We start from the raw sequence: 26,252 nt of genomic DNA, 5'->3' as shown, positions 1-26,252 counted from the left end.
TGATGGTGAAAAGGTAACTCGTTACCTGCTCAACTAGTGAGGGCTGGAACTCTAGTCCAACACCTGCGAGTAGGGCAGCCCGTCCTCATAAACGAAGGCCAAAAGTGATTCCATGCACCGGCTAAACACTGTTTAGGAATGATAAACGGTTTAGTCTCCCCCTCTCTCCGTCGACTCTCCGTCGACTCCCCTCGATCCCTAGTGTGGTGCGTTACTGTGTAGTGTGGGGCGTAATTGTGTAGTTTGGTGCGTTACTGTGTAGTGTGGTGTGTTACTGTGTAGTGTGGTGCGTTATTGTGTAGTTTGGTGCATTACTGTGTAGTGTTGTGCGTTACTGTGTAGTCTGGTGCGTTATTGTGTACTGTGGTGCATTATTGTGTAGTTTGGTGCGTTACTGTGTAGTTTGTTGCGTTATTGTGTATTGTGGTATGTTACTGTGTAGTGTGGTGCGTTATTGTGTAGTTTGGTGTGTTACTGTGTAATGTGGTGCATTACTGTGTAGTGTGGTGCATTACTGTGTAGTGTGGTGCATTACTATGTACTGTGGTGCGTTATTGTGTACTGTGGTGCGTTACTGTGTAGTATGGTGCATTACTGTGTAGTTTGGTGCGTTACTGTGTAGTGTGGTGCGTTACTGTGTAGTGTGGCACATTACCATGTAGTGTGGTGCGTTACTGTGTAGTGTGGTGTGTTACTGTGTAGTGTGGTGCGTTACTGTGTAGTGTGGCACATTACCATGTAGTGTGGTGCGTAATTACTGTGTAGTGTGGCACATTACCATGTAGTGTGGTGCGTTACTGTGTAGTGTGGCACATTACCATGTAGTGTGGTGCGTTACTGTGTAGTGTGGTGCGCTACTGTGTAGTGTGGTGCATTACCATGTAGTGCGGTGCGTTACTCTGTAGTGTGGTGCGCTACTGTGTAGTGTGGTGCGTTACTGTGTAGTGTGGCATATTACTGTGTAGTGTGGTGTGTTACTGTGTAGTGTGGTGCATTACCATGTAGTTTGGTGCGTTACCATGTAGTGTAGTGCATTACTGTGTAATATGGTGCATAACTATGTAGTGTGGTGCGTTACTGTGTAGTGTGGTGCGTTACTGTGTAGTGTGGTGCGCTACTGTGTAGTGTGGTGCGTTACTGTGTAGTGTGGCATATTACTGTGTAGTGTGGTGTGTTACTGTGTAGTGTGGTGCGTTACTGCGTAGTGTGGTACGTTACTGTGTAGTGTGGTGCGTAACTGTGTAGTGTGGTGCGTTACTGTGTAGTGTGGCATATTACTGTGTAGTGTGGTGTGTTACTGTGTAGTGTGGTGCGTTACTGTGTAGTGTGGTATGTTACTGTGTAGTGTGGTGCGTTACTGTGTAGTGTGGTGCGTTACTGTGTAGTGTGGTGCGTTACTGTGTAGTGTGGTGCATTACAGTATAGTGTGGTGCATTACTGTGTAGTGTGGTGCATTACTGTGTAGTGTGGTGCATTACCGTGTAGTGTGGTGCATTACTGTGTAGTGTGGTGCGTTACTGTGTAGTGTGGTGCATTACTGTGTAGTGTGGTGCATTACTGTGTAGTGTGGTGCATTACTGTGTAGTGTGGTGCGTTACTGTGTAGTGTGGTGCGTTACTGTGTAGTGTGGTGCGCTACTGTGTAGTGTGATGCGTTACAGTGTAGTGTGGTGCATTACTGTGTAGTTTGGTGCGCTACTGTGTAGTGTGGTGCATTACTGTGTAGTGTGGTGCATTACCATGTAGTTTGGTGCGTTACCATGTAGTGTGGTGCGTTACTGTGTAGTGTGGTGTGCTACTGTGAAGTGTGATGCGTTACAGTGTAGTGTGGTGCATTACTGTGTAGTGTGGTGCATTACTGTGTAGTGTGGTGCGTTACTGTGTAGTGTGGTGCGCTACTGTGTAGTGTGGTGTGTTACTGAGTAGTGTGGTGCGTTACTGTGTAGTGTTGTGCATTACCGTGTACTGTAGTGTGTTACTGTGTAGTGTGGTGCGTTACTGTGTAGTGTGGCGCATTACTGTGTAGTGTGGTGCGTTACTGTGTAGTGTGGTGTGTTACTGAGTAGTGTGGTGCGTTACTGTGTAGTGTTGTGCATTACCGTGTACTATAGTGTGTTACTGTGTAGTGTGGTGCGTTACTGTGTAGTGTGGCGCATTACTGTGTAGTGTGGTGCGTTACTGTGTAGTGTGGCACATTACTGTGTAGTGTGGTGCATTACTGTGTAGTGTGGTGCATTACTGTGTAGTGTGGCGTGTAACTGAGTAGTGTGGTGAGTTACTGTGTAGTGTGGTGCATTACTGTGTAATGTGGTGTGTTATTAAATAAATAAAATAAATATGTTTATTCAGGTAAGGTACATACATACAAGTGATGATACATTAATGGATTGATATATAGATAGAGCTAGTACATACAATGCCTAAAGCCACTATTACACAATGCGTTTCGGGCAAGAAAAACATTAATATCTAGAACTTAATACTAATTGAGCATAAAGAATAAAAAGTGTTTGAGAACAAATACAAATAAAGATAAAAAAAAGGGGGGAACATGACTGAGAAAGCAGCACAAATACAATAGGATGACAAACAGTGTTGATTAAAAAAAAAATAACAGACATGGGTTGACAATAGAAGAGTGAGGTAGGTTACAGGGAATTTATTAGGTAGTGTTTAGTTTTTATCTTAAACTGGTTGAGAGAGGTACAGTCTTTAACATGGTTGCGAAGGTCATTCCACATTCTGGGTCCCTTGATTTGTAGAGCGTTTCTAGTTTGATTAAGTCGTACTCTAGGAATATCAAAACTGTATTTATTCCTGGTGTGGTGCTCATGGGTTCTGTTACAACCTTCAATGAAGCTTTTGAGGTCAGGATTGGCCTTACAGTTCAGCGTTTTATATATGTATAATACACAAGAGAGAATGTGCAGTGACTTAATATCTAACATATTCAGAGATTTGAGTAAGGGTACAGAGTGCTGTCTGGGGCCAGAGTTGGTTATTGTCCTAATAGCAGCTTTGTGTTGGGTAATTAGAGGACGTAAATGATTTTGGGTAGTAGAACCCCAAGCACAAATACCATAGTTGAGGTATGGATAGATGAGGGAGTAATAGAGCGTCACCAGGGCAGGGCGAGGTATGTAATATCTGATCTTAGAAAGAATGCCAACAGTTTTTGAAACTTTTTTCGATATATTTAGAATGTGTCCCTGGAAATTCAGCTTGTGGTCGATGAGAACGCCAAGGAATTTGCCATCTAATTTGTTACAAATTTGGGTATTGTTTATTTTGAGATTTATTTGATTAGAGGATTTATTGCCAAACAGAATATAAAACGTTTTGTCAATGTTAAGGGTGAGTTTGTTGGCAGTTAGCCAAAGATGGACTTTCTCTAGCTCAGTATTTACTGTGGCATTTAGAGCAAGGGGGTCAGGATTGGAATATATGAAGGTTGTGTCGTCAGCAAATAGAATTGGTTTGAGGTGTTGGGAGGCATTTGGAAGGTCATTAATGTAGATGAGAAAGAGGAGAGGGGCAAGTATGCACCAAGTATGGTGCGTTACTGTGTAATGTGGTTCATTACTGTGTAGTGTGGCGCATTACTGTGTATTGTGGTGCGGTACTGTGTAGTGTGGTGTGTTACTGTGTAGTGTGGTGCATTACTGTGTACTGCCGTGCGTTACTGTGTAGTGTGGTGCGTTACTGTGTAGTGTGGTGCGTTACTGAGTAGTGTGGTGCATTACTGTGTAGTGTGGAGCATTACTGTGTAGTGCGGTGCGTTACTGTGTAGTGTGGTGCGTTACTGTTTAGTGTGGCGCACTACTGTGTAGTGTGGTGCGTTACTGTATAGTATGGCGCGTTACTGTGTAGTGTGGCGCGTTACTGTGTACTGTGGTGCGTTACTGTGTAGTGTTGTGCATTACTGTGTACTGTGGTGCGTTACTGTTTAGTGTGGTGCATTACTGTGTAGTGTGGTGCATTACTGTGTAGTGTGGCGCGTTACTGTGTAATGTGGTGTGTTACTGTGTAATGTGGTTCATTACTGTGCAGTGTGGCGCATTACTGTGTAGTGTGGTGCGTTACTGTGTAGTGTGGTGTGTTACTGTGTAGTGTGGTGCATTACGGTGTACTGCGGTGTGTTACTGTGTAGTGTGGTGCGTTACTGTGTAGTGTGGTACGTTACTGCATAGTGCGGTGCGTTACTGTGTAGTGTGGTGCATTACTGAGTAGTGTGGTGCATTACTGTGTAGTGTGGTGCATTATTGTGTAGTGTGGGCGCGTTACTGTGTAGTGTGGTGCATAACTGTGTACTGGTGCGTTACTATGTAGTGTGGGGCGTTACTGTGTAGTGTGACACTTTACCATGTAGTGTGGTGCGTTACTGTGTAGTGTGGTGCATTACCATGTAGTGTGGTGCATTACTGTGTAGTGTGGTGCATTACCATGTAGTGTGGTGCGTTACTGTGTAGTGTGGTGCATTACCATGTAGTGTGGTGCGTTACTGTGTAGTGTGGTTCATTACCATGTAGTGTAGTTCATTACCATGTAGTGTGGTGCATTACCATGTAGTGTGGTTCATTACCATGTAGTGTGGTTCATTACCATGTAGTGTGGTTCATTACCATGTAGTGTGGTTCAATACCATGTAGTGTGGTTCATTACCATGTAGTGTGGTTCATTACCATGTAGTGTGGTTCATTACCATGTAGTGTGGTTCATTACCATGTAGTGTGGTTCATTACCATGTAGTGTGGTGCATTACTATGTTGTGTGGCACATTACCATGTAGTGTGGTGCATTACCATGTAGCGTGGTTCATTACCATGTAGTGTGGTTCATTACCATGTAGTGTGGTTCATTACCATGTAGTGTGGTTCATTACCATGTAGTGTGGTGAATTACTATGTTGTGTGGCACATTACCATGTGGTGTGGTTCATTACCATGTAGTGTGGTGTGTTACCATGTAGTGTGGTGCATTACCATGTAGATTAGCAACGTAGTGTGGTGCGTTAACAAGTAGTGTGACGCATTACTATGTAGTGTGGTTCATTACCATGTAGTGTGGTTCATTACCATGTTGTGTGGTACATTACCATGTAGTGTTGTGTATTACCATGTATTCAAGTTTCAATATTCGTAGTCCAATTTAAAATATGATGATTACATGAGGAGGGGTTACCTTTCCACCACCTGAATTTGGTCAATCATGTTCTCTTCCATTGTTAGCATGAGATCTAGAATGCTATTTCCTTGTGTGGGCTCTTCCAAACTCTGTATGAGAAAGGAGTCCTGCACCAGGTCTAGAAATTGTTTTCTTTCTGCTTGTGATTTTGAATTTGCCCAATGTATGGTTTCATGGTTAAAGTCTGCCATTGTTAGGGCTTGGGTTTCTGATGTCACATTGATCACATTATGCAGATCCACAATTTTCTCTGCTGCTGAAACAATCCAAAATGTATAAATATATACTTCTGCATATTTATACAAAATATGCAAATATCACCCCACTATTTAAAAAAAAGGCGGAAAGAGCTCAGCAGAAAATTACAGTCCAATCAGCTTTACATCACACATCTCCAAGCTAATGGAGACTCATAAAGAAGGGAATCATTCAATATCTTTCAGTGAATAATCTTGTAAAATCGACACAACATGGGTTTGTTAAAATTAGATCCTGCCTTACAAACCCTATCTAGTTTGATATGGATGGTTTACAAGTTAACCTTTTTACTGAGGTCCCCTCTTCCACAGAACCCTCTCAACCCCAGAGTGTAACTTATAGTTTCATCTAACATGCAAAGTGTACCTTGGATGTGGAAAGACTCTGCATTTCCATTCAAAAAGGTTTTCAGTTTTGCATTTTTGTTTTTATATTTTCTTGTTTTTTTCTGATCGGGGAGAAAAACACAAGCCAGTATGGGGGGACTTATTTATTATTAAGTTTTATATTAATATTAAGTAAGATGAAGAATATATTAAGTTTTAGTCTTTAATGTTTTTCCTGCCCGAAACGCTTTGCGTAATAGTGGCTTTAGGCATTGTATGTACTAGCTCTATCTATAAATCTATCAATTTTTGTATAACCTCTTGTATGTATTTTACCTGAATAAACATTTATTATTATTTATTATTATCCGCGAGCGCTATGTCATGGGTTCGTATCCTGGCCGGGGAGGATTTACTGGGCGCAATTCCTTAACTGTAGCCTCTGTTTAACGCAACAGTAAAATGTGTACTTGGATGAAAAAACGATTCTTCGCGGCAGGGGATCGTATTCCAGGGACCATAGGATTAAGGACATGCCCGAAACGCTACGCGTACTAGTGGCTGTACAAGAATGTAACAACTCTTGTATATATCTCTCAAAAAAAAAAAAAATTATTTATAATTATTATATTATTATTAATTATTGTAAGAAAATAACTGCTGTACCACATTATAATTGATGTCAAAGTGTAACAGGAAGTATATAACATAACTGAGTAGTATACCAGTACTGCAAAGATGCATCTAAAGAGAATAAGTCGTAGCACCTTATTAACAGAGCCTAGTGCCAGTTAGCCAATGCAATGTTGCAGTACACACAATCAGCTTAATGCTATAATTAAAGTACCACACCAGTGTTATAATGTGAGTGGCACAGCCAGTACAGCCAAAGTAAACCCATCCAGGTTATAAACATGGACCCTTAAGAATGCAAGTATGCAAGTAACCCGGAATAAGAAAATAGGAATTCATCTACTGTATATGTATAAAATATATATTCTGCATACATAGAACCCATAGAAAAGATAGATAAGAATTTCCAGGGATAATGATATGCTAGTGCCTAGCTTACATGTAAAGTCTGCAACCCCCAACTTGCACTACAAGTGTGCACTTGACATATGGTAAGTAGCTGCGGGCAGCCCCAGACTTGGGGATCCGGCGCAGTACCCCCACTCCGCAGGCCAGGGCAGTCGGTCCCCCACCCCCCCGAAGGGCGAAGTGCCCACTGGCCGCAGAAGTAACTTATCTAGGGAGTGGAATGACGTCTTGCCTGACGTAGGAGTGGAACGTGTCACTTTTCCATCTGCCGACTGCTCTGATCGCCCCCGGCGCGAGGCCATCCTTAGACATCTGTGTGGCCCTGCCAATTCTGAAAGAGTGAGGGGTATAATCATTTGAAAGCAGTCCCAGGGCTGCAATGGCGGCGCGGAGCACCCTGGAGAAATCTTGTCTGGTGACCGGGGCACCCGTCTCGTCTTTGAATATAGGTCCTGGTTCCATGCCCCGCCGTCCTATGTAGTTCGCCATGGCACGTACCGGGCAGTACTTGCTGTAGGGGTCTGCACTCAGGTTTAAAGTGGGGGTGCGACCTGTGCTGTGCTTGTAGGAGGCAAACGCGATGTCGATCCCCATCCTTGATAAAGTTATCTGGTCCAAGCGTAGCATGTGTTGCCCCTTCTCTGCATAGGTCATCTCCCCTGGACGGAGGCAGGCATGGAAAGCGAGCGAGAAGAGCGCTCGGTAGCAGGTCTTCTCGTAAATTGAGCCACAGACACCTCGCAGGGCCCCCAGTAGTCAATGCAGCAGTCGTCTGGTCACGGGCTGATGCCGTGCGAGGAGCCGTTGAGCCTTATTCCGTGCCCCCTTAAGCAGTTGGGTATTTAGAAACTGGCGAGTAGGGTCCTCCCGACCATGCAGCTTGAACACGAAGGTGATCGCCGTGAGGTATGCGTTGAGAGAGCGGAAAGCCAAGCCCCGAGACAGCAGTGACTGCAAGAAGTTCGAGGACGAGGCCTCGAAGGGACACACCCGACGCCTGCTGCCTGTTACATATGCCACATACTCTGCCCACTTATTCTAATACGTGCACCGTGTCGCAGGCTGCAGAGAGTCGAGCAGCGTCCTTACAGTTTCAAGGTGAAGTTGCAGGGCAGGAGGTGCTGGGGGACGTCGGTTGGCATCTTGGCGAGTCCTGTGTCTCGCAGGAACAAGGGCGGCAGTACCTGCAACTGGGAAAGAGTGCCACAAACCCTGTCTAACTTGCCTGGGAGGTGTGTGGGAAGGAGCGTAATATTATAAGTAAGCAAGAGGATCGCCAGTGGCCTGACAAGTTGCATGAGGGGGGGGCACCTGGCGGACAGAGAGTGCAGCACATTTACCACAGCGGCATTGTCAGACCTGCACACCAGCCTCTTGTTTGCTAACACCGGTGCGTAGATGGATATCTCCATGTAGAAAGGGTAGAGTTCAAGTAGTGCAATGTTGAGCTTGCTCCAGTCTGTGGGCCAGGTTCCCCTGAACCAGGCCGCTCCGAGCGTGAGTCTGTAACCCTTGGAGGAAGCATCTGCGCAGATTGAGAGAGACTTGGTGCACCCCCATCCACCATCTGGGGGAAAAACTGTTACTCCATTAAACGCGCCAAGGAAAGTGCGCCAGGCGCCCAGGTCGAGCTTCGCTTCCGTGTCCAGCTGGCAGGGGCGCGAGGGGCATTGTACGCCCTGTGTGAGCAGGTGGAGGCGTCGGAGGAAGGCCCATCCCCCCAGGATGACCGTTGTGGTGAATTGCAGTTTGCCGATGATCCCTTGCAGGTCCCTCAGGGGGAGGCTCTCGGACCCTAGGGCATCTTCCACAGCAACCATGTACTTCATCCTCTTGTCCTCCAGTAGCCTTGTTTCCATCCGTCGGGTGTCGATTTCCAGTCCAAGGAAAGTGAGGCAGGGGCAGGGGCCCTCAGTCTTGTGGGGGAACAAGGGAACGTCCAGGTGCTCACAGAGGGCAGTGAATGCCTGCATGATCTGCAAGCACTCGTCGTAGGTAGAACTCACAAAGAGGAAGTCGTCCAGCACCTTCACAACATCCCGCACGCCGAATTTTTCTGCGAGGATCCATTACAGGAGGCTAGAGAACGTCTCGAAGATCCTGCAGGAGGGTGCAGCCCCCATGCTGAGCATCTTCTTGTAGTAGTACCGCCCCTCATAGGTGAAGCCGAGTAGGTGGTAGTCGCTGGGGTGGACCGGGACGATCCGGAACGCTTCTGCTATGTCGCACTTCGCCAAGTGCGCCCCCGGTGAGCGTCTGACCACCAAGGCCACCACGTCGTTGATGGACTGGTAGGTCACCGTTGTCGACTCCCGCGGGATGTTGGCGTTCATGCTCTCCAAGGAATAGGGGTAGCTGAGGTTGTGCAGGAGCCTGTACTTGCCCAGCATAGACTTCTCTCTCAGAGCTATGGGAGAACACTTGAAGTTCTCGAAGGGGCCCGCTATGCATCTCAGACTTAGTTCCTTGTCAAGCATAGGCCCCACTATATTTGGAAGGGCTGTAGTTGCTGGGGGGTTGCTTGAGGAGAGGGGAGTCCGCGTCCCCTCGAAACCTAGTAGGAAACCCCTCCGGAAGCCTCCCACGACGTAGTCCCGGAGGGGGTAACTCACCAGGAAAGCATCAAGTGCATCTGCGTCCACCGGCGTTGTGATGTGTGTCTTTCCTCTTCCCTCTGTCCTAAGGGGGGTAACGGGAACGCTTCTCCTTGGCGGCGGCGATGTGAGGCTGGGCCTGGGGGCAAAGGCAGTAGGCAGGGTGTCGCTTGTGGCAACGCGAGCAGTAGTGCTTGAAGGTGCAGGAGGAGACGGTGCAGCCTGCCCCTGTTGCATGGAAAGCGTAGCAGTATCCCGGGGGGAAGGCCGTAGGCCCATGCAGTGGAGAGTGAGCATTTGGCTGAAGGGGTGACGGCTTGATGCACCACCTAATTTCGCTCCTGCGCAGCGCATTGTACCGACCAAATCTCCAGGTCGAGTCGTAGAGCACTCCAAGGGCAGCCCGACCTCTCCTTGTTCCACCTGAAAGCCTCATTGTATCACATCCATTCGCCATGGAGGTCGCGCTTCATGGACTTCACATAGCGTACATAAGTGAAAAGTGCCTGCCCTTGGGCGGGATATCGCTGCAGATAGATTGATGCAATAATGTCGAAGCCATGGCCCCACAGCTCGGGCATCAGAGCCGGCAGATTCTAAGCGGATGACTGGGCCTCAGAGGGAGTGGCGTATCGAGTCTCATAGGGCCTGGCATCGCATTCGTAGGCTAGCAGCTCCCTAAAGTCGATGTACTTGTTTGCCCAGATTTTCTCTCGTAGGGCCTGCGGGACGTGCTCACCTAGCATGGTGATGGTGGTGCCTTGTGACCGCCAGTGGTGTCCCAGCCAAGGACTAGCGGAAGGGGGGAACGAGCTCTCTCTGTACTCACCTAGTTGTACTCACCTAGTTGTGTTTGCGGGGGTTGAGCTCTGGCTCTTTGGTCCCGCCTCTCAACCGTCAATCAACAGGTGTACAGATTCCTGAGCCTATCGGGCTCTGTCATATCTACACTTGAAACTGTGTATGGAGTCAGCCTCCACCACATCACCCCCTAATGCATTCCATTTGTCAACCACTCTGACACTAAAAAAGTTCTTTCTAATATCTCTGTGGCTCATTTGGGCACTCAGTTTCCACCTGTGTCCCCTTGTGCGTGTTCCCCTTGTGTTAAATAGACTGTCTTTATCTACCCTATCAATCCCCTTCAGAATCTAGAATGTGGTGATCATGTCCCCCCTAACTCTTCTGTCTTCCAGCGAAGTGAGGTTTAATTCCCGTACTTAATTTCAGTGTGAGGTTTAATTTCTGTGGTACTCACCGTAAGAGGACAGACTGGAAGAGCTGTTTCGGCGCCTCATCGTTTGCCTCCTAGCCCTTGACCGTGGGCGGCGCACCGAGGGGGAGGCAGGACGGGTAGGCTGGTCTGAGAGGGCGTCCGTGGCGGCTGCGTTGTCGGGGTTTGTGTTGTACCGTCGCCTTGAGTTGGAGGAGGGGCTCTGAGCCTGTGCGTTGAGAGACTGCAGCGTTGCCCAGTCATCAGCCGAAAGTTGTGGAGGCTGGGCAGCTGCGCCCCACCCGTGGCCTTGCCAGCCGGGCGTGTATTGGGGATGTGGTCGCCGTCTGTGTCGGAGCCCCTGAGGAGGCCTCCATCGAGGGGGAGGCGATGCCACCATTTGTAACACCACTTTAAATGTAACACCACTATAATGGAACCCCACTATAATGGATACTAAACTAATAATGTAAACACTACTTATCCTGAGTAACACTTCCCCATCGGTTGCACTTGGTAACACTGTTATGAGCTGACATATGATGGTTACACCAGAACTAAAAAAGGTACCCTGCCAACAAGGAAATGCTAACACAGGATTAAATGCGCTGCCACCATCTGCCTTTGACCATTGAGACTATATCAAGCAACGAGGCGAGAAACATTGCTTGACTTGGAGAGTACTTTCTATGACTGTCATTAATTATGAAAATGGTTGTCAGCCACTATATCCAAAAGGCTAAGAGGATTCAACAATTGACACAGACGGGAAATTTAACATGAGTTTATTGAGACCAAAATTATGTCAATCACCACTTATAAATCCTACTCTAACACTGGCAAAAAAAATTAAGAAATTTGGACATGGAACAAAACCTCAGAGATCACACACATTACCTTAAGACCTCTGTCTCTCCTTCTGTCACCTCCCGATGTTCTCCACAACCTCTCTGGGCCCCGGTGTCCGGCACTCTCTCCTTACTAAGTCCCTACAGGACCTCTATATACAACCCCTACAGGGGGGAGATCTGCTGTTCTACCTACCCCAAGAATGTAAGAGATCGGCCACACGTGTACAAACACTCAAGAAATATTTCAATAAGCTTGTTTGACATTCACCATACACTCTTCAAGAGAGGAGTTATTAATTATGTGTGTGACTGACCTCTGACCTGGCCAAAAGGGGTAGATCCATGAATGTTTACACATAAGAATCTGGGGTCTAATTCCCTTGCAATGTTTGACCAGAGTATCATGAAATATTACATACTTGAAACTATGCTGACTAAGACTAACCCAGGAATTTTTTTAATCAACATACAAGATAATCCGGAGGTCATCTGGGCTGACCTCTTGGAGAAGGCTTCCCTGGGTGTGAACTCTAAGGGTGGGGGGAGGTCATGGGTGTTACAAGGCGAAGCGGGCAGGTTTTGCCCTTGCCCTGGGCGATTGCGTCCTGGCGCCCCTTCGTCTCTGTCCTCTTGTTGACGCGGCCCTTGTTCTCTTCCTCGCCGTGGGGGTGTGGGTCGGCTTCTCTGTACTGCGGAGAAAGGAAATGTAAGTAGACGGTAATGTAAGAGGGGGGGGGGGAAGTAACCAACGTCCTAAATAAAACACGTGAAGGAAACATGAAACCACGAAGAAGGGACAGTGAGAAATAAATAATTGCAAATAAAGCTTAAAGAGATAATTATACTGAGAAAATAATAAATAATAAATAACAATAATAGTAATTAAAATAATAAATAATAATATAATAAATTATAAAACTAATAACAAATAATAAATAAATACCCATGAATAAATGTGGAACTGTAAATAACCTAATAAATTGGTAATAACTCCACTACTGTACTTGTAAACATTTCACTTGTAATTTTAAATGTGGAGAAATTAAATAATAAATAATTATGAAAATTAAATTAAGCAAGACATATGCAAGAAAATAAAAATAAATTAAGCAAGAAATGAATAGTTGCAAATAAAGCTTAAAGAGACAATTATACTGAGAAAATAATTAATAATATTAATGAATTTCGTTCGTTTCGAAGCGAGGCAGGCCGGAGCTGGAACGTAAATGAGACAGATACCCCTCGTGTGTTTGCTTAAATATGGCACCCCCTCCCCCCCCCCCCCCCCCACTGCGCGAGCAGCACTCTTGGAGCGCTGCGTAAATGTTTTTCTCCGTTCCCAGAAACCTCCCAGCTTTACAAGATAAAGCAGGGGCCATATCCCACCATTTTATATTATTCTTTTCCTCATTTGTCACTTATGTTATAATGGAAGGGGACTTTCCTACCAAACACTAATACCTCTTCTTTCCCTATCCTCATCATTTTCCATAAGCCAACAAGAGTCCTCAATAAAGGTAGGATATACATATTGTACAGTAGTACAAAATAAGTGGTATTCAGTATAAAATGTATTTTTAGTTAATATTTTTGTGGGTGTGGAACGGATTAATTCAATTTACATTATTTCTTATGGGAAAATTTGTTTTGGTTTACAAATTTTTGGTGTTCGCTGCATCTCTGGGAATGGATTAGGATCATAAACAAATGTATTCCTGTATATACTGTTAAGATTAATCTCACTTCAGTCCAATTTTTTGTAATCTTTTATTTTTTATTTATAGTATACACCGAGTAAACACAGCAAGATTGAGTAAACACTGTTTGTTTCCCTCAGGTGAACTCCAATGGCTTCATTTCATTCCTGACTGAAATACCAAACTTCTTCAATGTCCAGTTTCCGCTCGAGTACCCCATAATTGCACCTTTCTACTCTGATGTCGATTCCAGGCTGGCAGGAGACATTTGGTACAGGTATTTATTATACAGGCATCTCTTTATTGACCTGATAAAGGCCTTTGATACTGTAAACCATAACTACCTATTAATTAAACTTCATCACTCTGGAATCCAAGGCCTCGCTTTGAACTATAATCATATCTTAATAAAAGACACCAATATGTAGCTATCAGTGACATAACCTTCCCCACTCTACCATTAACTGTAAGAGTGCCACAAAGCAGCATCTTAAGACCTCTCCTATTTCTTATACTGAATACATCAACGACTTGCAAAATGTCTTATTATACCCTTAACATGCTAAACTTACACTCACTCCATACATTCTCATGTGCTATTTGCCAGAAATGCTATGCATGTTAGTGGCTTTGCATGAATGTAAAAATACCAATCTTATATAATCTCACCAACCCATTGTACCTTCTTGCAAGTAAATTATTATTATTATTATTATTATTATTATTATTATTATTATTATTATTATTATTATTATTATTATTACATGTATTTACATGATCAAAACCTTGTTCCTAAATGCTAGTCTCGATCTGAAACTTTTCCTTTGATAGATGTAATAAAACCCATTAGCACCACACCAGAAATAAATATCTCTTTAATATCCCCCAGAGCCAAACTAAATCTGTGCAAAGATTTCATGCAAATAAAATAACTCAGTCTATGGAACTCATTCCCTAATGAATTAAAAAATTGCCCGACCTATGTCTTATTCAACGGTAAAACCAAAAAGTACCTAATTTCATCATCATAGTTTCCTACCTTGTGTTTCAAACTTACTCTGTATCTTGTAGCAACTAACACACAAAGCATTTCGGACAGGTCCTTGATCCTAATTTTCCCCAGCTACAACTTTTCCCTGGAATACGACCCATCAAATCGTTTAACAACCAAGCACCCATTCACTGCTGGGTGAATGCAACAGTTAAGGATTGGTGCCCGATGTTGGCCTTCTGCAGCTGCACATGCAGGTTCCCTCCCTTTCGACTGCCATGGTGGCAGAGGATTTTTGCGCTTGCTGGCATTTAGCCTCAGTCTTGAGCTTCTTTTCCCATCTCGAGTTGTCCATGGACTTGCTTGCAGAGGATGTGGAGGCTTTGAGTGCTGGTCCGTCATTTGGAGGTAAAGGATAATATTCTGTGAAACAGATTCACTGAAAATGAAAAGGAAATAGTGGCACCTCGACTTACGATTGCCCCAACTTATGATAATTTTGAGTTACAATATAAATTTGATCGGAAAATGTGACTCAACTTACGATAGTACTGTATTGTCGACTAACAATATTTGTTGATACACGTTCAGGTCAACCGAGTGCATGGTTCCCGGTCACGTGGGCTGACCTGCCTCAGTTTACTAGAGCCGCCCACTTAGTGACGATCATACTTATAAGAAATTCTGTTTTTTTTGGTGTGTTTTGCTTTTTGAACATAAAACTGGTAATTATATATTATGCTATGGGTCCCAAGAAAGTCAGTGGTAAGGTTCAACATATGAAAACACATGTAAGGATGACTATAGAGCAAAAACAAGAGATCATTCGCAAATATGAAGATGGTGTGTGGGTTGTTGAACTAGTTAGGCAGTACAACAAATCTCAGTCAATGATATCCACCATACTTGCTAAGAAAAAGGACATTATGAGTGCTAAAGTGGCAAAAGGCGTATCAATAATCACGAAACATAGAACACAAACACTTGAGGATGTTGAACAGTTATTATTAATTTGGATACACAGCAAGGCGTTAGCAGGTGATAGCATTTCAGAGGCCATCATTTGTGAAAAAGCAAGAAAATTGCACGAAGACCTCATAAAGAAAACCCTTCTTTAAAACCCTAAAGAAAATTTATATCAATTTTTGTATTAGGTCGGTCGTTTTGGTATCAAATTGTTCGCAATATAGAGGCGCGTATTTTAAAACTAGTCCCATAATAATAAAGCAATAACTGGAATTTTAACAAATATTCTAATTTTGGATGCTCATCATCACAAAATTATTTATATCTTTCCAGTGTTCCAACAAATTTTCGTGTTACATCTTTCATTTTGGTATTAAATTGTTCGCAATGTAAAGGCACACATTTTAAAACTAGTCCCATAATAATAGCATAATAAATAGAATTTTAACACATATATAAAAATTTTGACCAAAAACGTATTTATAATCTTTCAAGTGTTCTGACATCAAGTTTTGTGTTACATCTTTTAATTTTGGTATTAAATTATGTGCACTCTAAAGGCGCTCATTTTGAAACTATCCCGAAGTCGATCGGATAAAAAATGAATTTTATACAAATATGTTTTGTATTGAACGCGAGCAGTGTCCAAAGCTAGGACACGAGAGAAAAAAATGGACATGAGGGGTGTCCAAAGAGAGCGATAGTGTTAAGCTTATCAGATGGTAGTTTTCTGCTGAGCTCTTTCTGCCTTTTATGAAAATAGGGGCTAACATTTGCATATTTTCAATCCAGGGTAACTATCCCTTGGTCCAGGGATTTTCTGAAAAGGAATTTCAGTGGTATGCATAGTGCATTTGCCAGTTCCTTTATGACTTTGAATTGAAATCCAAAGAGAGTCAAAGGGCTCACTACGCTCCTCACTCTACGCTGTATTTCAGCCCTTAAACTACCCCCAGATGATGTAGACCACCACCCACAGGCAGCAAAGTACATGGAGTCCAAGCATGTCATAGCACATTCAAAGTAACCAACCCAAATCTACTCATTCCATCTCAAACAAAATTCAAAACAAACCTCTCTGGTTGTGAGTACCACCGCGCTGCCTGACGCAAGTTTCCGCCACAACATATTCTCCAGTCCATTCTCGACCTATCATGTCGAGCTTACAAAAGGAATACATAAATCCATTAATAAAAAACATGACCTTGAGAAGAAGTATAGGTTAGGAACCGTCTCCAAAGAATTTTCAAAGAATTACTCGTTATTGCTATCTAAAATAATTAGAAGAGTCAAAACTAAATACTATGAAGATAAATTTACCCAAACAAAGGGCAACATTAAAAAAAACATGGAGCACAATTTCACAAATATTGGGATCAAAGAAGATTTTAAATAACAAACCAATACTCCTGTCCAATAACGATGGTCAGCTTTCAGCCTCTGATACTGCTATTGAGTTCAATAGGTTCTTCTCTTCCATTGGGTCATCCCTTGCAAATGATATTCCATCTTCCAGTACTGATGTTCAGGACTATCTTACAAGTAACTATCCACAGTCTCTGTACCTAAAGCCTACAAATTCCACTGATGTTAATGAGATAATCCCTTCCCTTAAAACCAAGTCTAGTGCCCTTGAGAAGTTACCAACTTTAATTTGCAAAAAAGCCTCCAGATCTTTAGCCCCTGCTATTGCATTGCTCTTCAACAAGTCACTTGAACTCCAAACCTTTCCAGATACAGTGGTACCTTGAGTAACGAATTTAATTCGTTTCATGTTCGTCATGTGAAACGGACGTCATACAAAACGAGTGTCCCCCATGTAACCAGTGTGATGCACTGTGTTTATTGTGAAATTCCCCCAGTGTGCATGACATCAAATGTTCCTCAAAATATCATTTTTCTTTGTAAAATGATAAATTACCATCCCTGAACATGTCTATGTAAAAATAATTACCAAATTCCACTTACTTTGACTGTGAGGGCGTGGACAAGGTGCGCTGTGATGTCATCAGGGGCTGGTCGCCGGTGTGTGAAGCTCCCAGACACGGTCGTGCAGGCCATTCAAGCACCGCATGTAGCCACAAATATATTTTTAAATATTTTTTCTATGTATTTCCAATGCGGTTTTATTTGTTTCTTTTATCGTATATGATGCATATTTGTGACCTTTACAATATGTATACAGTAGAATGTTCATAATTTTCCATGGAACTGTGATACATGTGTCAGTAATGTGTCCACAATAAATGTTTATTGTCACAATATTATGTGGTAAAAATTCACTAAAATTACAATATGTACAGTTTCACATACTATTTACACAGTAACACACTGTATTACACACTCAGTACTTTGGAGGTGCATAATAGTCAACGAAGTAGTCCATGGTACACAGCACAACTTTGCTCACGTTGCACCAGCTACAGATAGATTTTCGTTTCCTGTTTCATCGTTCTGTGTGCTTGCAAATAACGCACTCGCGTGCACCCTTGGCTTTAGTACTTGTAGGTGGTATGTAGCCAAGCTTGTAAAGCATAAGGTAGTATTGAAACGATCATAGGAAAAGCTCAATTTGTAAGGTAGTCTTGAAAAGACCGCTTTGTAAGGTCCCACACAGGAAGAGATTCAGCCAGCCTCAAAGAGTGTCCATCAGTCAGGAAGAGATTCAGCTAGCCTCAAAGAGTGTCCATCAGTCAGGAAGAGATTCAGGTATTCTTGAAAATATCTATGGAGAACACCACCATGGAAGCCGCTAACACTGTTCATGTATGCTACTTGTATCAGATGCATCATCACTGAACGTAGAAAACGATTCATCTATGTATCATCTATATAAATTGGAGATGGCAAGGGTGGGGCTCAGAGCTACAACTGGATACACTCGCTGTATCATCCTCATAGGTGCTGTATCACTGGCATCTGACCGTTGTGTTAAGCCCTTATTGCGCTTAGATTCACCAATGTTAGGACCAGGCCGCAGAGACACTAAAAAGCCCCGAAATCATCTCAAGATAACCCTTATGTTCTTCAAACAATAGGGGTCTGAATTGCACCGACTGAGCGCAGTCTTTCAACACCGTGTCGGACAGGTGTTTGAGAGCCAGAGGCACTTGTGCCACAAATGGTTGCTCACACAGTACTAACCCAGCCAGCAGCCCTTGTCTTTCACATTCGTTATAGCAAAAGGTTCGTTCAGTGTCTGTTGGGTAGGCTGCTCCATTATGACAATCTTTGTTTCAAATGTGTTCCATTTGTTTTGTATTTGTCACTTACGTCTCAATAATGGAGCAGCCTACCCGACAAACACTGAACGAACCTTTATGGCATTTGTCCATTTTTCAAATTGTTTCAACAGTTCTTTTATTTTTCGTTTTTTTTTATTTAAGAAACATGGAGCAGCCTACCTGCCGACCACCGAACGAACCTTTTGCTATAAGACAAATGAAAAATAAATATTGAACACATTTGAAGAAATTAAAATGTCATAATGGTTTGTTGAGTGTATATGTAAGGTAGGCTTCTCCATTATTGAGACGTAAATGACAAATACAGAACAAATGGAACACATTTGAAACAAAGAAAGATTGTTATAATGGAGCAGCCTACCTGCCAAACACCAAACGAACCTTTTTGACATTTGTTGTATATCAGACATTTCATTTCTTTTTTCCTACAAAAACGTCAATGCTTTGCAACATCTCAGCAGTCACCCCTTTATATCCCAGCATCATTAGCATCTTTAAACAAGAACAACATAATTTATGTGCATCGTCGGAGGCGTCTAAGAATGTGCACGAAGCAGCGGGACCCCACCATGTGGTATTGACGTTACTCAAACCAGCGTTCGTCATATGGTACGATTTGACGCCGATCGGGCCGTTCGTTACCCAAAATGTTCGTCTTTTTGGGCGATCGTTATGTGAGGTACCACTGTATTCTAAAAAAAGCGAGAGTAACCCCTGTCCACAAATGTGGTGATTTCACTGATGTTAACAACTACAGACTTATATCAATCCTACCTAACTTGTCAAAAATATTTGAAAAACTAATCTACAAGCAGCTTTACTCTTATCTAGCCAAACACAATATACTTGGCTCTTGTCAATATGGTTTCAGACCCAAAAAAAGCACTAACGATGCACTTATTAGTATGATTAACTTGATTCATGCAGCTCTTGATAAAAATGAGTTCCCTGTTGGGTTATTTGTGGACCTGCATAAGGCTTTTGACATTGTCAACCACCAAAACCTTCTTAAATTACATCATTATGGAGTCAGAGGTCACTCCCTGCAATACCTCAAATCTTACCTTACTGACAGGCTCCAGTATGTTTCTGTGAATAATTCAATTTCTCCCACCCTACTCATCAACATTGGTGTTCCTCAGGGCAGCATACTTGGCCCTCTCCTCTTTCTTATTTACATTAATGACCTTCCAAATGCCTCCCAACACCTCAAACCAATTCTATTTGCTGACGACACAACCTTCATTTACTCCAGTCCTGACCCCCTTTGCTCTAAATGTCACAGTGAATACTGAGTTAAATAAAGTCCACCTTTGGCGAACTGCCAACAAACTCACCCTTAACATTGACAAAGCTTTCTATATTCTGTTTGGCAATAAATCCTCTAATCAAATAAATCTCAGGATAAACAACACCCAAATTTGTGACAAATTAGATGGCAAATTCCTTGGCGTTCTCATTGATTGACCACAAGCTGAATTTCCAGGGACACATTCTAAATATATAAAAAAAGTTTCAAAAACTGTTGGCATTCTTTCTAAGATCAGATATTATGTACCTCGCCCTGTCCTGGTGATGCTTTATTACTCCCTCATCTATCCTTATCTCAACTATTGTATCTGTGCTTGGGGTTCTAGTACCCAAAATCATTTACGTCCTCTAATTACTCAACACAAAGCTGCTATTAGGACAATATCCAACTCTGGCCCCAGACATCACTCAGTACCCCTACTCAAATCTCTGAATATGTTAGATATTAAGTCACTGCACATCCTCTCATGAGTATTATATATACTGTATATATATATAAAATGCTGAACTGTAATGCCAATCCAGACCTCAAAAGCTTCATTGAAGGTTGTAACAGAACCCATGAGCACCACACCAGAAACAAATACCGTTTTGATATTCCAAGAGTATAACTTAATCAAACTAGAAATGCTCTACAAATCAAGGGACCCAGAATGTGGAATGACCTTCCCAATCATGTTAAAGACTGTACCTCTCTCAACCAGTTTAAGATAAAATCTAAGCACTACCTAATAAATTCCCTGTAACCTACCTTACCCCTATATTGTCAACCCATGTCTGTTATTTTTAAACAACGCTGTTTGTCGACCTAATTGTATTTGTGCTGCTTTTTCTGCCATGTTCACACCCTTTTTTATTTTTATTTGTTCTCAACACATTTTATACTTTAATCTCAATTAGTATTAAGTTTTAGTCTTTAATGTTTTTCCTGCCCGAAACGCTTTGCGTAATAGTGGCTTTAGGCATTGTATGTACTAGCTCTATCTATAAATCTATCAATTTTTGTATAACTCTTGTATGTATGTACTTTACCTGAATAAACATTTGAATTTTGAATTTGAATTTGAATTTTTTGAAATCCATCCACACCTGGACTTTTGAGTCTTTTCGTTTGTCAAGTATCTTCCTGATTGTGTCGCATGTAATGAGTATATTCCTTCTTTCTTTTCACCTCCTTCAAACATTTGTGTGGGTGATGGGGTGTTGTTCAATCTTTCTAGTGTGAATACTGGTGTAAAGTATTCATTCAGAGTGTTTGCTGTCCTTTTATCATCCGATATAACTTGGTTATTCTCATCTTTTAGGGGTCCTACAAAGTCCTTTTTGTTTTGGTTTTAATTCATATATGCATAGAATAATTTTGGAACTTCTTTTATTTTTTGGGGGGCAAGTTTACTTTCATAGTTTCTTTTAGTTAATCTAATTTTTTTTTTTTTTTTTTTAGATATATACAAGAGTTGTTACATTCTTGTACAGCCACTAGTACGCGTAGCGTTTAGGGCAGGTCCCTGGAATACGATCCCCTGCCGCGAAGAATCGTTTTTTCATCCAAGTACACATTTTACTGTTGCGTTAAACAGAGGCTACAGTTAAGGAATTGCGCCCAGTAAATCCTCCCCGGCCAGGATACGAACCCATGACATAGCGCTCGCGGAATGCCAGGCGAGTGTCTTACCACTACACCACGGAGACTGCTGAATTTTCTGGGTAGCTGAATTTAATGCCTATTACATACAGTGGTAACTTCGTTTACAATTCTAATCCGTTCCCAGAGACGCATCATACTGCAAAAAATTGTAAACCAAAAAATTTTTCCCATAAGAAATAATGTAAATTGAATTAATCTGTTCCACTCACCCAAAAATATTAACTTAAAAATACATTTTATACCGAATACCACTCATATTTTGTACTACAGTACAGTATGTATAACTGACCTTTATTGAGAACTCTTGCTGGCGTATGGAAGACAGTGAGGAGGGGGGGAGGAAGAGGAGAGGTTTTAGTGTTTGGAGGGAAGTCCCCTTCCATTATAACATCAGGAAGAGATGACTTTTCTGGAGTACTCTCTCTCCTACATTTTGCAAGCATACTATTAGGACCTGGTTGTGGCTCACTGCTTGCTTGACTCACTAAGAATCTGTTTAAAGACACTTATTTTTACCAATGTTTTAACACTTGTCTATAGTGAGGCATCACATTCATTCACTATTAATGATTTCTTGTTTTTCCCCTTTCGTCATTCTCACAACTATTTTCTTAGGTTGAACTATATCACTGACATTCTTGGAACCCATGGCATGATATATAATAAGGACTTTTATGTTCAGAAACCTCCTTTTTCTTCCTTTACTGCTTCTTCTATTTTTTCCTTCTCCCTGGCCACTTGTGCATAAGTGAGTTTCATATATTTCTTGTGCATGGGCAGATATGACCATTTCTCCATTGCTGCCATTTATGGGTTAAATTAAGAACAAATATAATTATATTTTACCTATCAGTTTTCTCCTAATAACATAGGGTCTTCATAGTGTCCTAAGTTTAATTGTCATAACTTATCAGTACGGAACTTACCAAACATAAATATAAATGAAAGTAATTTACTGCAGTTTGTTACTTCATGCATCAATTGGCCCTCCCATCTGCAAGTCACAATTAATTAAGCCTCAACAATATTATATGGCCTACTCTAGGATTAAAAAATAGAAAATCTTACAGAATATGGTGCTTTCATTCTGGTTTACCAGAATTTAGTTTTAGACAAAGATTTGACGCTTTGCTTTTAAAAACCTAAATTCTTTTGCTGTTATAAAATGAATTTTAAATTGAAATTATCTCTCTGTTTCAGAGAGACATCAGATCCAGGTACAGTGTCACGAGCCAAGTTTGACCTACAGCAGTACTTCACCAGTGCTGCTAACTTTGTCCCACAGGGCATCTTCATAGTTACCTGGGAGGGTGTGGGCCCCTACAACCAGCGAACAGACAAGGTATATTTATATAGTGTTAGGCCTCCACATCTACTGTAATGTAGAGCCAGAATAAGATAGTACTGTATTTATGAACATATTCATCAAGTAATTGCATACGTGTAATTATCTAAGTGTAGTTAAAGTAGTTATGTCTGTTGGACCAAGTTATCACAAGTCGATCTTGGCATCAGGCTGAGCTCGGGGAGTAGAAGAACTCCCGAAACACACTACAGGTATGCTCTCCAGTTAGTTACAGGATAAGAGCTATAATGGTGGTGTTCCATCTTCCCAGTACTCTCTGTCGTATAGTGCTTTGAAAATACTGACAGTTTTGGCCTCCCTCACCTTCTCATTTAACTTGCTCCAACTGCCTACCACTCTGTTTGCAAAAGAAAACTGTCTAATATTTTTTTGGCCCCTTTGTTTCCTTAGCTTGAATCTGTGTCCTCTTGTTCTTGAAGTTCCTGGTTTCAGGAATTCCTCTTTGTCAATTTGTTTGATTCCTGTTTGTATTTTGTATGAATACAGTACAGTTATCCACTTGATTTAACCCTTAAATGGAGCATGGCTATATACCATTTGACACCCACAGGCGCATACAAAAAACAAAAAAACAAAAATCTTTTTTCTTCCTAACCTGTTAAGTCGTATTCCCTGATCATGGGAAAAATAAAAAAAAAATCAATTGTACTTACCAGCGATGTAATTGAGCCAACAAGATGGATGATGATGTCACAGTTTGCATGGTCGCTCATGCACGGTGCATCCTGGAGGCGTCGTGCGCGGTCTTCAAGCAGCCAAAGTTGCCACGAATTTATTTTTGCATCATTATTTACAGTGTCTAAGCATGTATTCTTTGCAATATTAGTCACTAATTGTGTTGCACATAATGTTACTTCACAGTTATTGTCAATATATGTTGCATGCATCGAGTATACACATGCGCACACAAACGTTTTCCATTACGGCATTATATTATGTACAGTAATCACAATGTTCATTATTTTATATGTACACACTAGCACGCACTGTGTACAGGTTTTTGCACTATTATTACACATTTAGAAATCTTGGAGTGAGTGGTAGTCGCTGAAGCAGTCGACAGCACACAATGCAACTCCACACCCGTCACACCATGTTTGCACCATTTTACGTTTCTGTTCTCTTCATTTTGTTGTTTTACATACAATGCATGCACGTTGGCCTATTGCACGCTTTCCACCTGGTGGCAAATTCTTTAGTCTGTGTTGCTGAAAGGCATATCCATGTGAGCGAGCCTGGGTGTTGCAGCATGCTGCAACACTGGGTTCATGATTGGTCTTCGTATGCCAGGGACTTCTTGACCAAACTTTGCTAATAACTGTGTTGCAAGTGTAAAAGCAAACAAACGGAAAATAGGTTTACATCCAGTTTTCACCAGATACAAATTATAGCAGTTCAACATGCTCATGTCAACAAGATGGAAAACACTTTTTTCGTCCACTTCAATGTTTTCCGCACACACTCGATAGTGCCAATCATCATGTCAGCCTTATCAATCAAACGCATGTTGAGATTGTAGTCAAGAACACAATCTGGCTTATATACTGGTTCTCTCGTTACACAGTGCACCTTGCCACTGTTCAACATTGTACCCTCATGAACGGTTGTCAGCAGGTTCACTTCTCTCTTGTCTTTCCACCGTACCGAGAGTATTTGATCACATTTCCGTACCTGGGATTCACCAACTGCATGTCCACCACCAAACACTGGCATTTCCCTTCTTTGTGCCTTTACTGTGCCAACCAACCCGGTTCTATTTTCAATCAAGAACCTAGCTAGCAATGGACTTATCATTATCTGTGTTAGGATGTGGCCCTTGTTCATCCATGGTGCCATCAGTGACTTCACCACACTACCCGAGAAACCATGTTCGTCGTTACCGGGTATGTCTACATCGCTAGCTGAATACAGAATAATGTGTAACAGTATCCTGTTTCACAGTCACACAGTACAAAGAATTTCAATCCAAATCTGTTTCGTTTGGAGGGAATATACTGTTTGAATGAAACATGTCCTTTGAAAAGTACAAGGGATTCGTCAATCACCAGCTTCTATGCTGGTACGTAAAAATCTCTGAATTTTCCAATCACTTCATTCATATAGTGCCTCACTCGCCAAAGTCTATCATCCTCTGTCCGGTCCTCATTAATTGCAAAATGCAGACACCTGAGGAGTATCTGAAATCTGTCTCGGGACATATATTTCCCGAAGAAAGGTGATGGAATAGTCAGATCTTTGCTCCAGTAATCTGTGAGAGCGTGTTTGACACACAGACAACATACATATCGCTAGAAACACATACATTTCACCTACATTGGTGTTTTTTCAATGTTGCAATCATGAAAATTCTGTTCTCTCGTCTAATGAGATGAGCCGCATGAAGGTTTGTTTGGTGTACAATATATTCCATGAGCGGCTCACCATAGAATGCTATAAAATATACACATTCACTCATATCCTCTCCATTATCAGGGAAAAGCTCTGTAATCCCAATGTCTTTATTGTGAAAGGCAGGAATTCGGGGAATAAAACCAGCACCATCTCTCCACACTAGTACACCTGGTGTCCTGCGAGATGCAGGGGACGCAACAGGGGCACTACGGCGAGGAAGCGATGCACCCCATGGACCAGGAGCTGAAGCCTGTCTACGCACAGTACGGCCGCTACGTGCATTTGAGGTAGAAGCACGTGAACATGAGGCTCTTGGTGCTTCATGTTGTTCCATGCGGTGGCGCTTGGTTGGGCGAGACACTGCTGATGCGAAAAAATCTCGCCAGTAACACCACTGGTACTGGTACCAGGCTCGGTTTCACTATGTTCTGATTCCACTTCACTAAAACCAGAAGAAGAGTCAGCTTCCTCTGACTCATCACCAAAAATATCCTCAGACTCTAAATAAGCACAGGAACTGTGTGGTCGATGGTGTATTGGGGTAGACACTGGGCGAGGTGTCATGGGTGAGCGTATAGGCCTCGCCATGGGAGGCGGCTGTATCTCATTTTCACTGTCCATGCTATCATCATCAGTCAATTGTGTGTAGTCTTTATCAATATCAGTCATCAAAGTCACGAGGATGTGTCGTGACCATCGGAAAATAATTCACTGGTTATTTGCTCTTGGGTGAGTGATTGCGTGGGGCGTGCCCAGGAAGCGTTCGGCCGTGTGCTCGACATGGTGGCTGCTGGGTAACTGAGGCCTCCCACACGATAGTAGCGTGAGCTCGATATTTTTCAAAATGGTGGCTGTTTACTATAACCCCTGGGTAGCGTATGGGGACCCCCTATACCCCGCGGGCCTTTCAAATCATGCGCAGTACTCCAAAGCATCATATGATGCAATGCGCAATTTACTGCAAGTCGGGCAAAACATCATATGATGTGATGCACAATTTAAGGGTTAAGGAACTCTTATTTACTGTTCTGCTGGTTCTAACGACCAATTTTTAGATCGTTAACTGGCACCTTATTTACATAGTCATTGGCCATTAAATCTGGAATACGGTATTGAGTTTCCAGAGTCCAATATGTGTTAAACTGCAGGCCAGTATTGTGTTTGTTGTAAC

At 42.4% G+C, this 26,252-nt stretch overlaps 1 protein-coding gene across 3 annotated transcripts in view; it reads left to right on the top strand.

Annotated features, from left to right (window-relative positions):
- Ndg (Nidogen) overlaps positions 1–26,252 on the top strand; it is a 142,965-nt gene that overhangs the window by 16,397 nt on the left and 100,316 nt on the right. For all 3 annotated transcript variants that reach the window (XM_045749091.2, XM_069300139.1, XM_069300129.1), the window contains exons 3-4: positions 13,304–13,440; positions 22,525–22,666. In XM_045749091.2, coding sequence (XP_045605047.2) covers positions 13,304–13,440; positions 22,525–22,666 — 279 coding nt within the window. The remainder of the gene's footprint in view (positions 1–13,303; positions 13,441–22,524; positions 22,667–26,252) is intronic.

This window comes from Procambarus clarkii, chromosome 5 (genome assembly GCF_040958095.1).
Source record: "Procambarus clarkii isolate CNS0578487 chromosome 5, FALCON_Pclarkii_2.0, whole genome shotgun sequence".
Taxonomy (NCBI): domain Eukaryota; kingdom Metazoa; phylum Arthropoda; class Malacostraca; order Decapoda; family Cambaridae; genus Procambarus; species Procambarus clarkii.
This window is presented reverse-complemented; position numbering and strand designations above follow the sequence as displayed.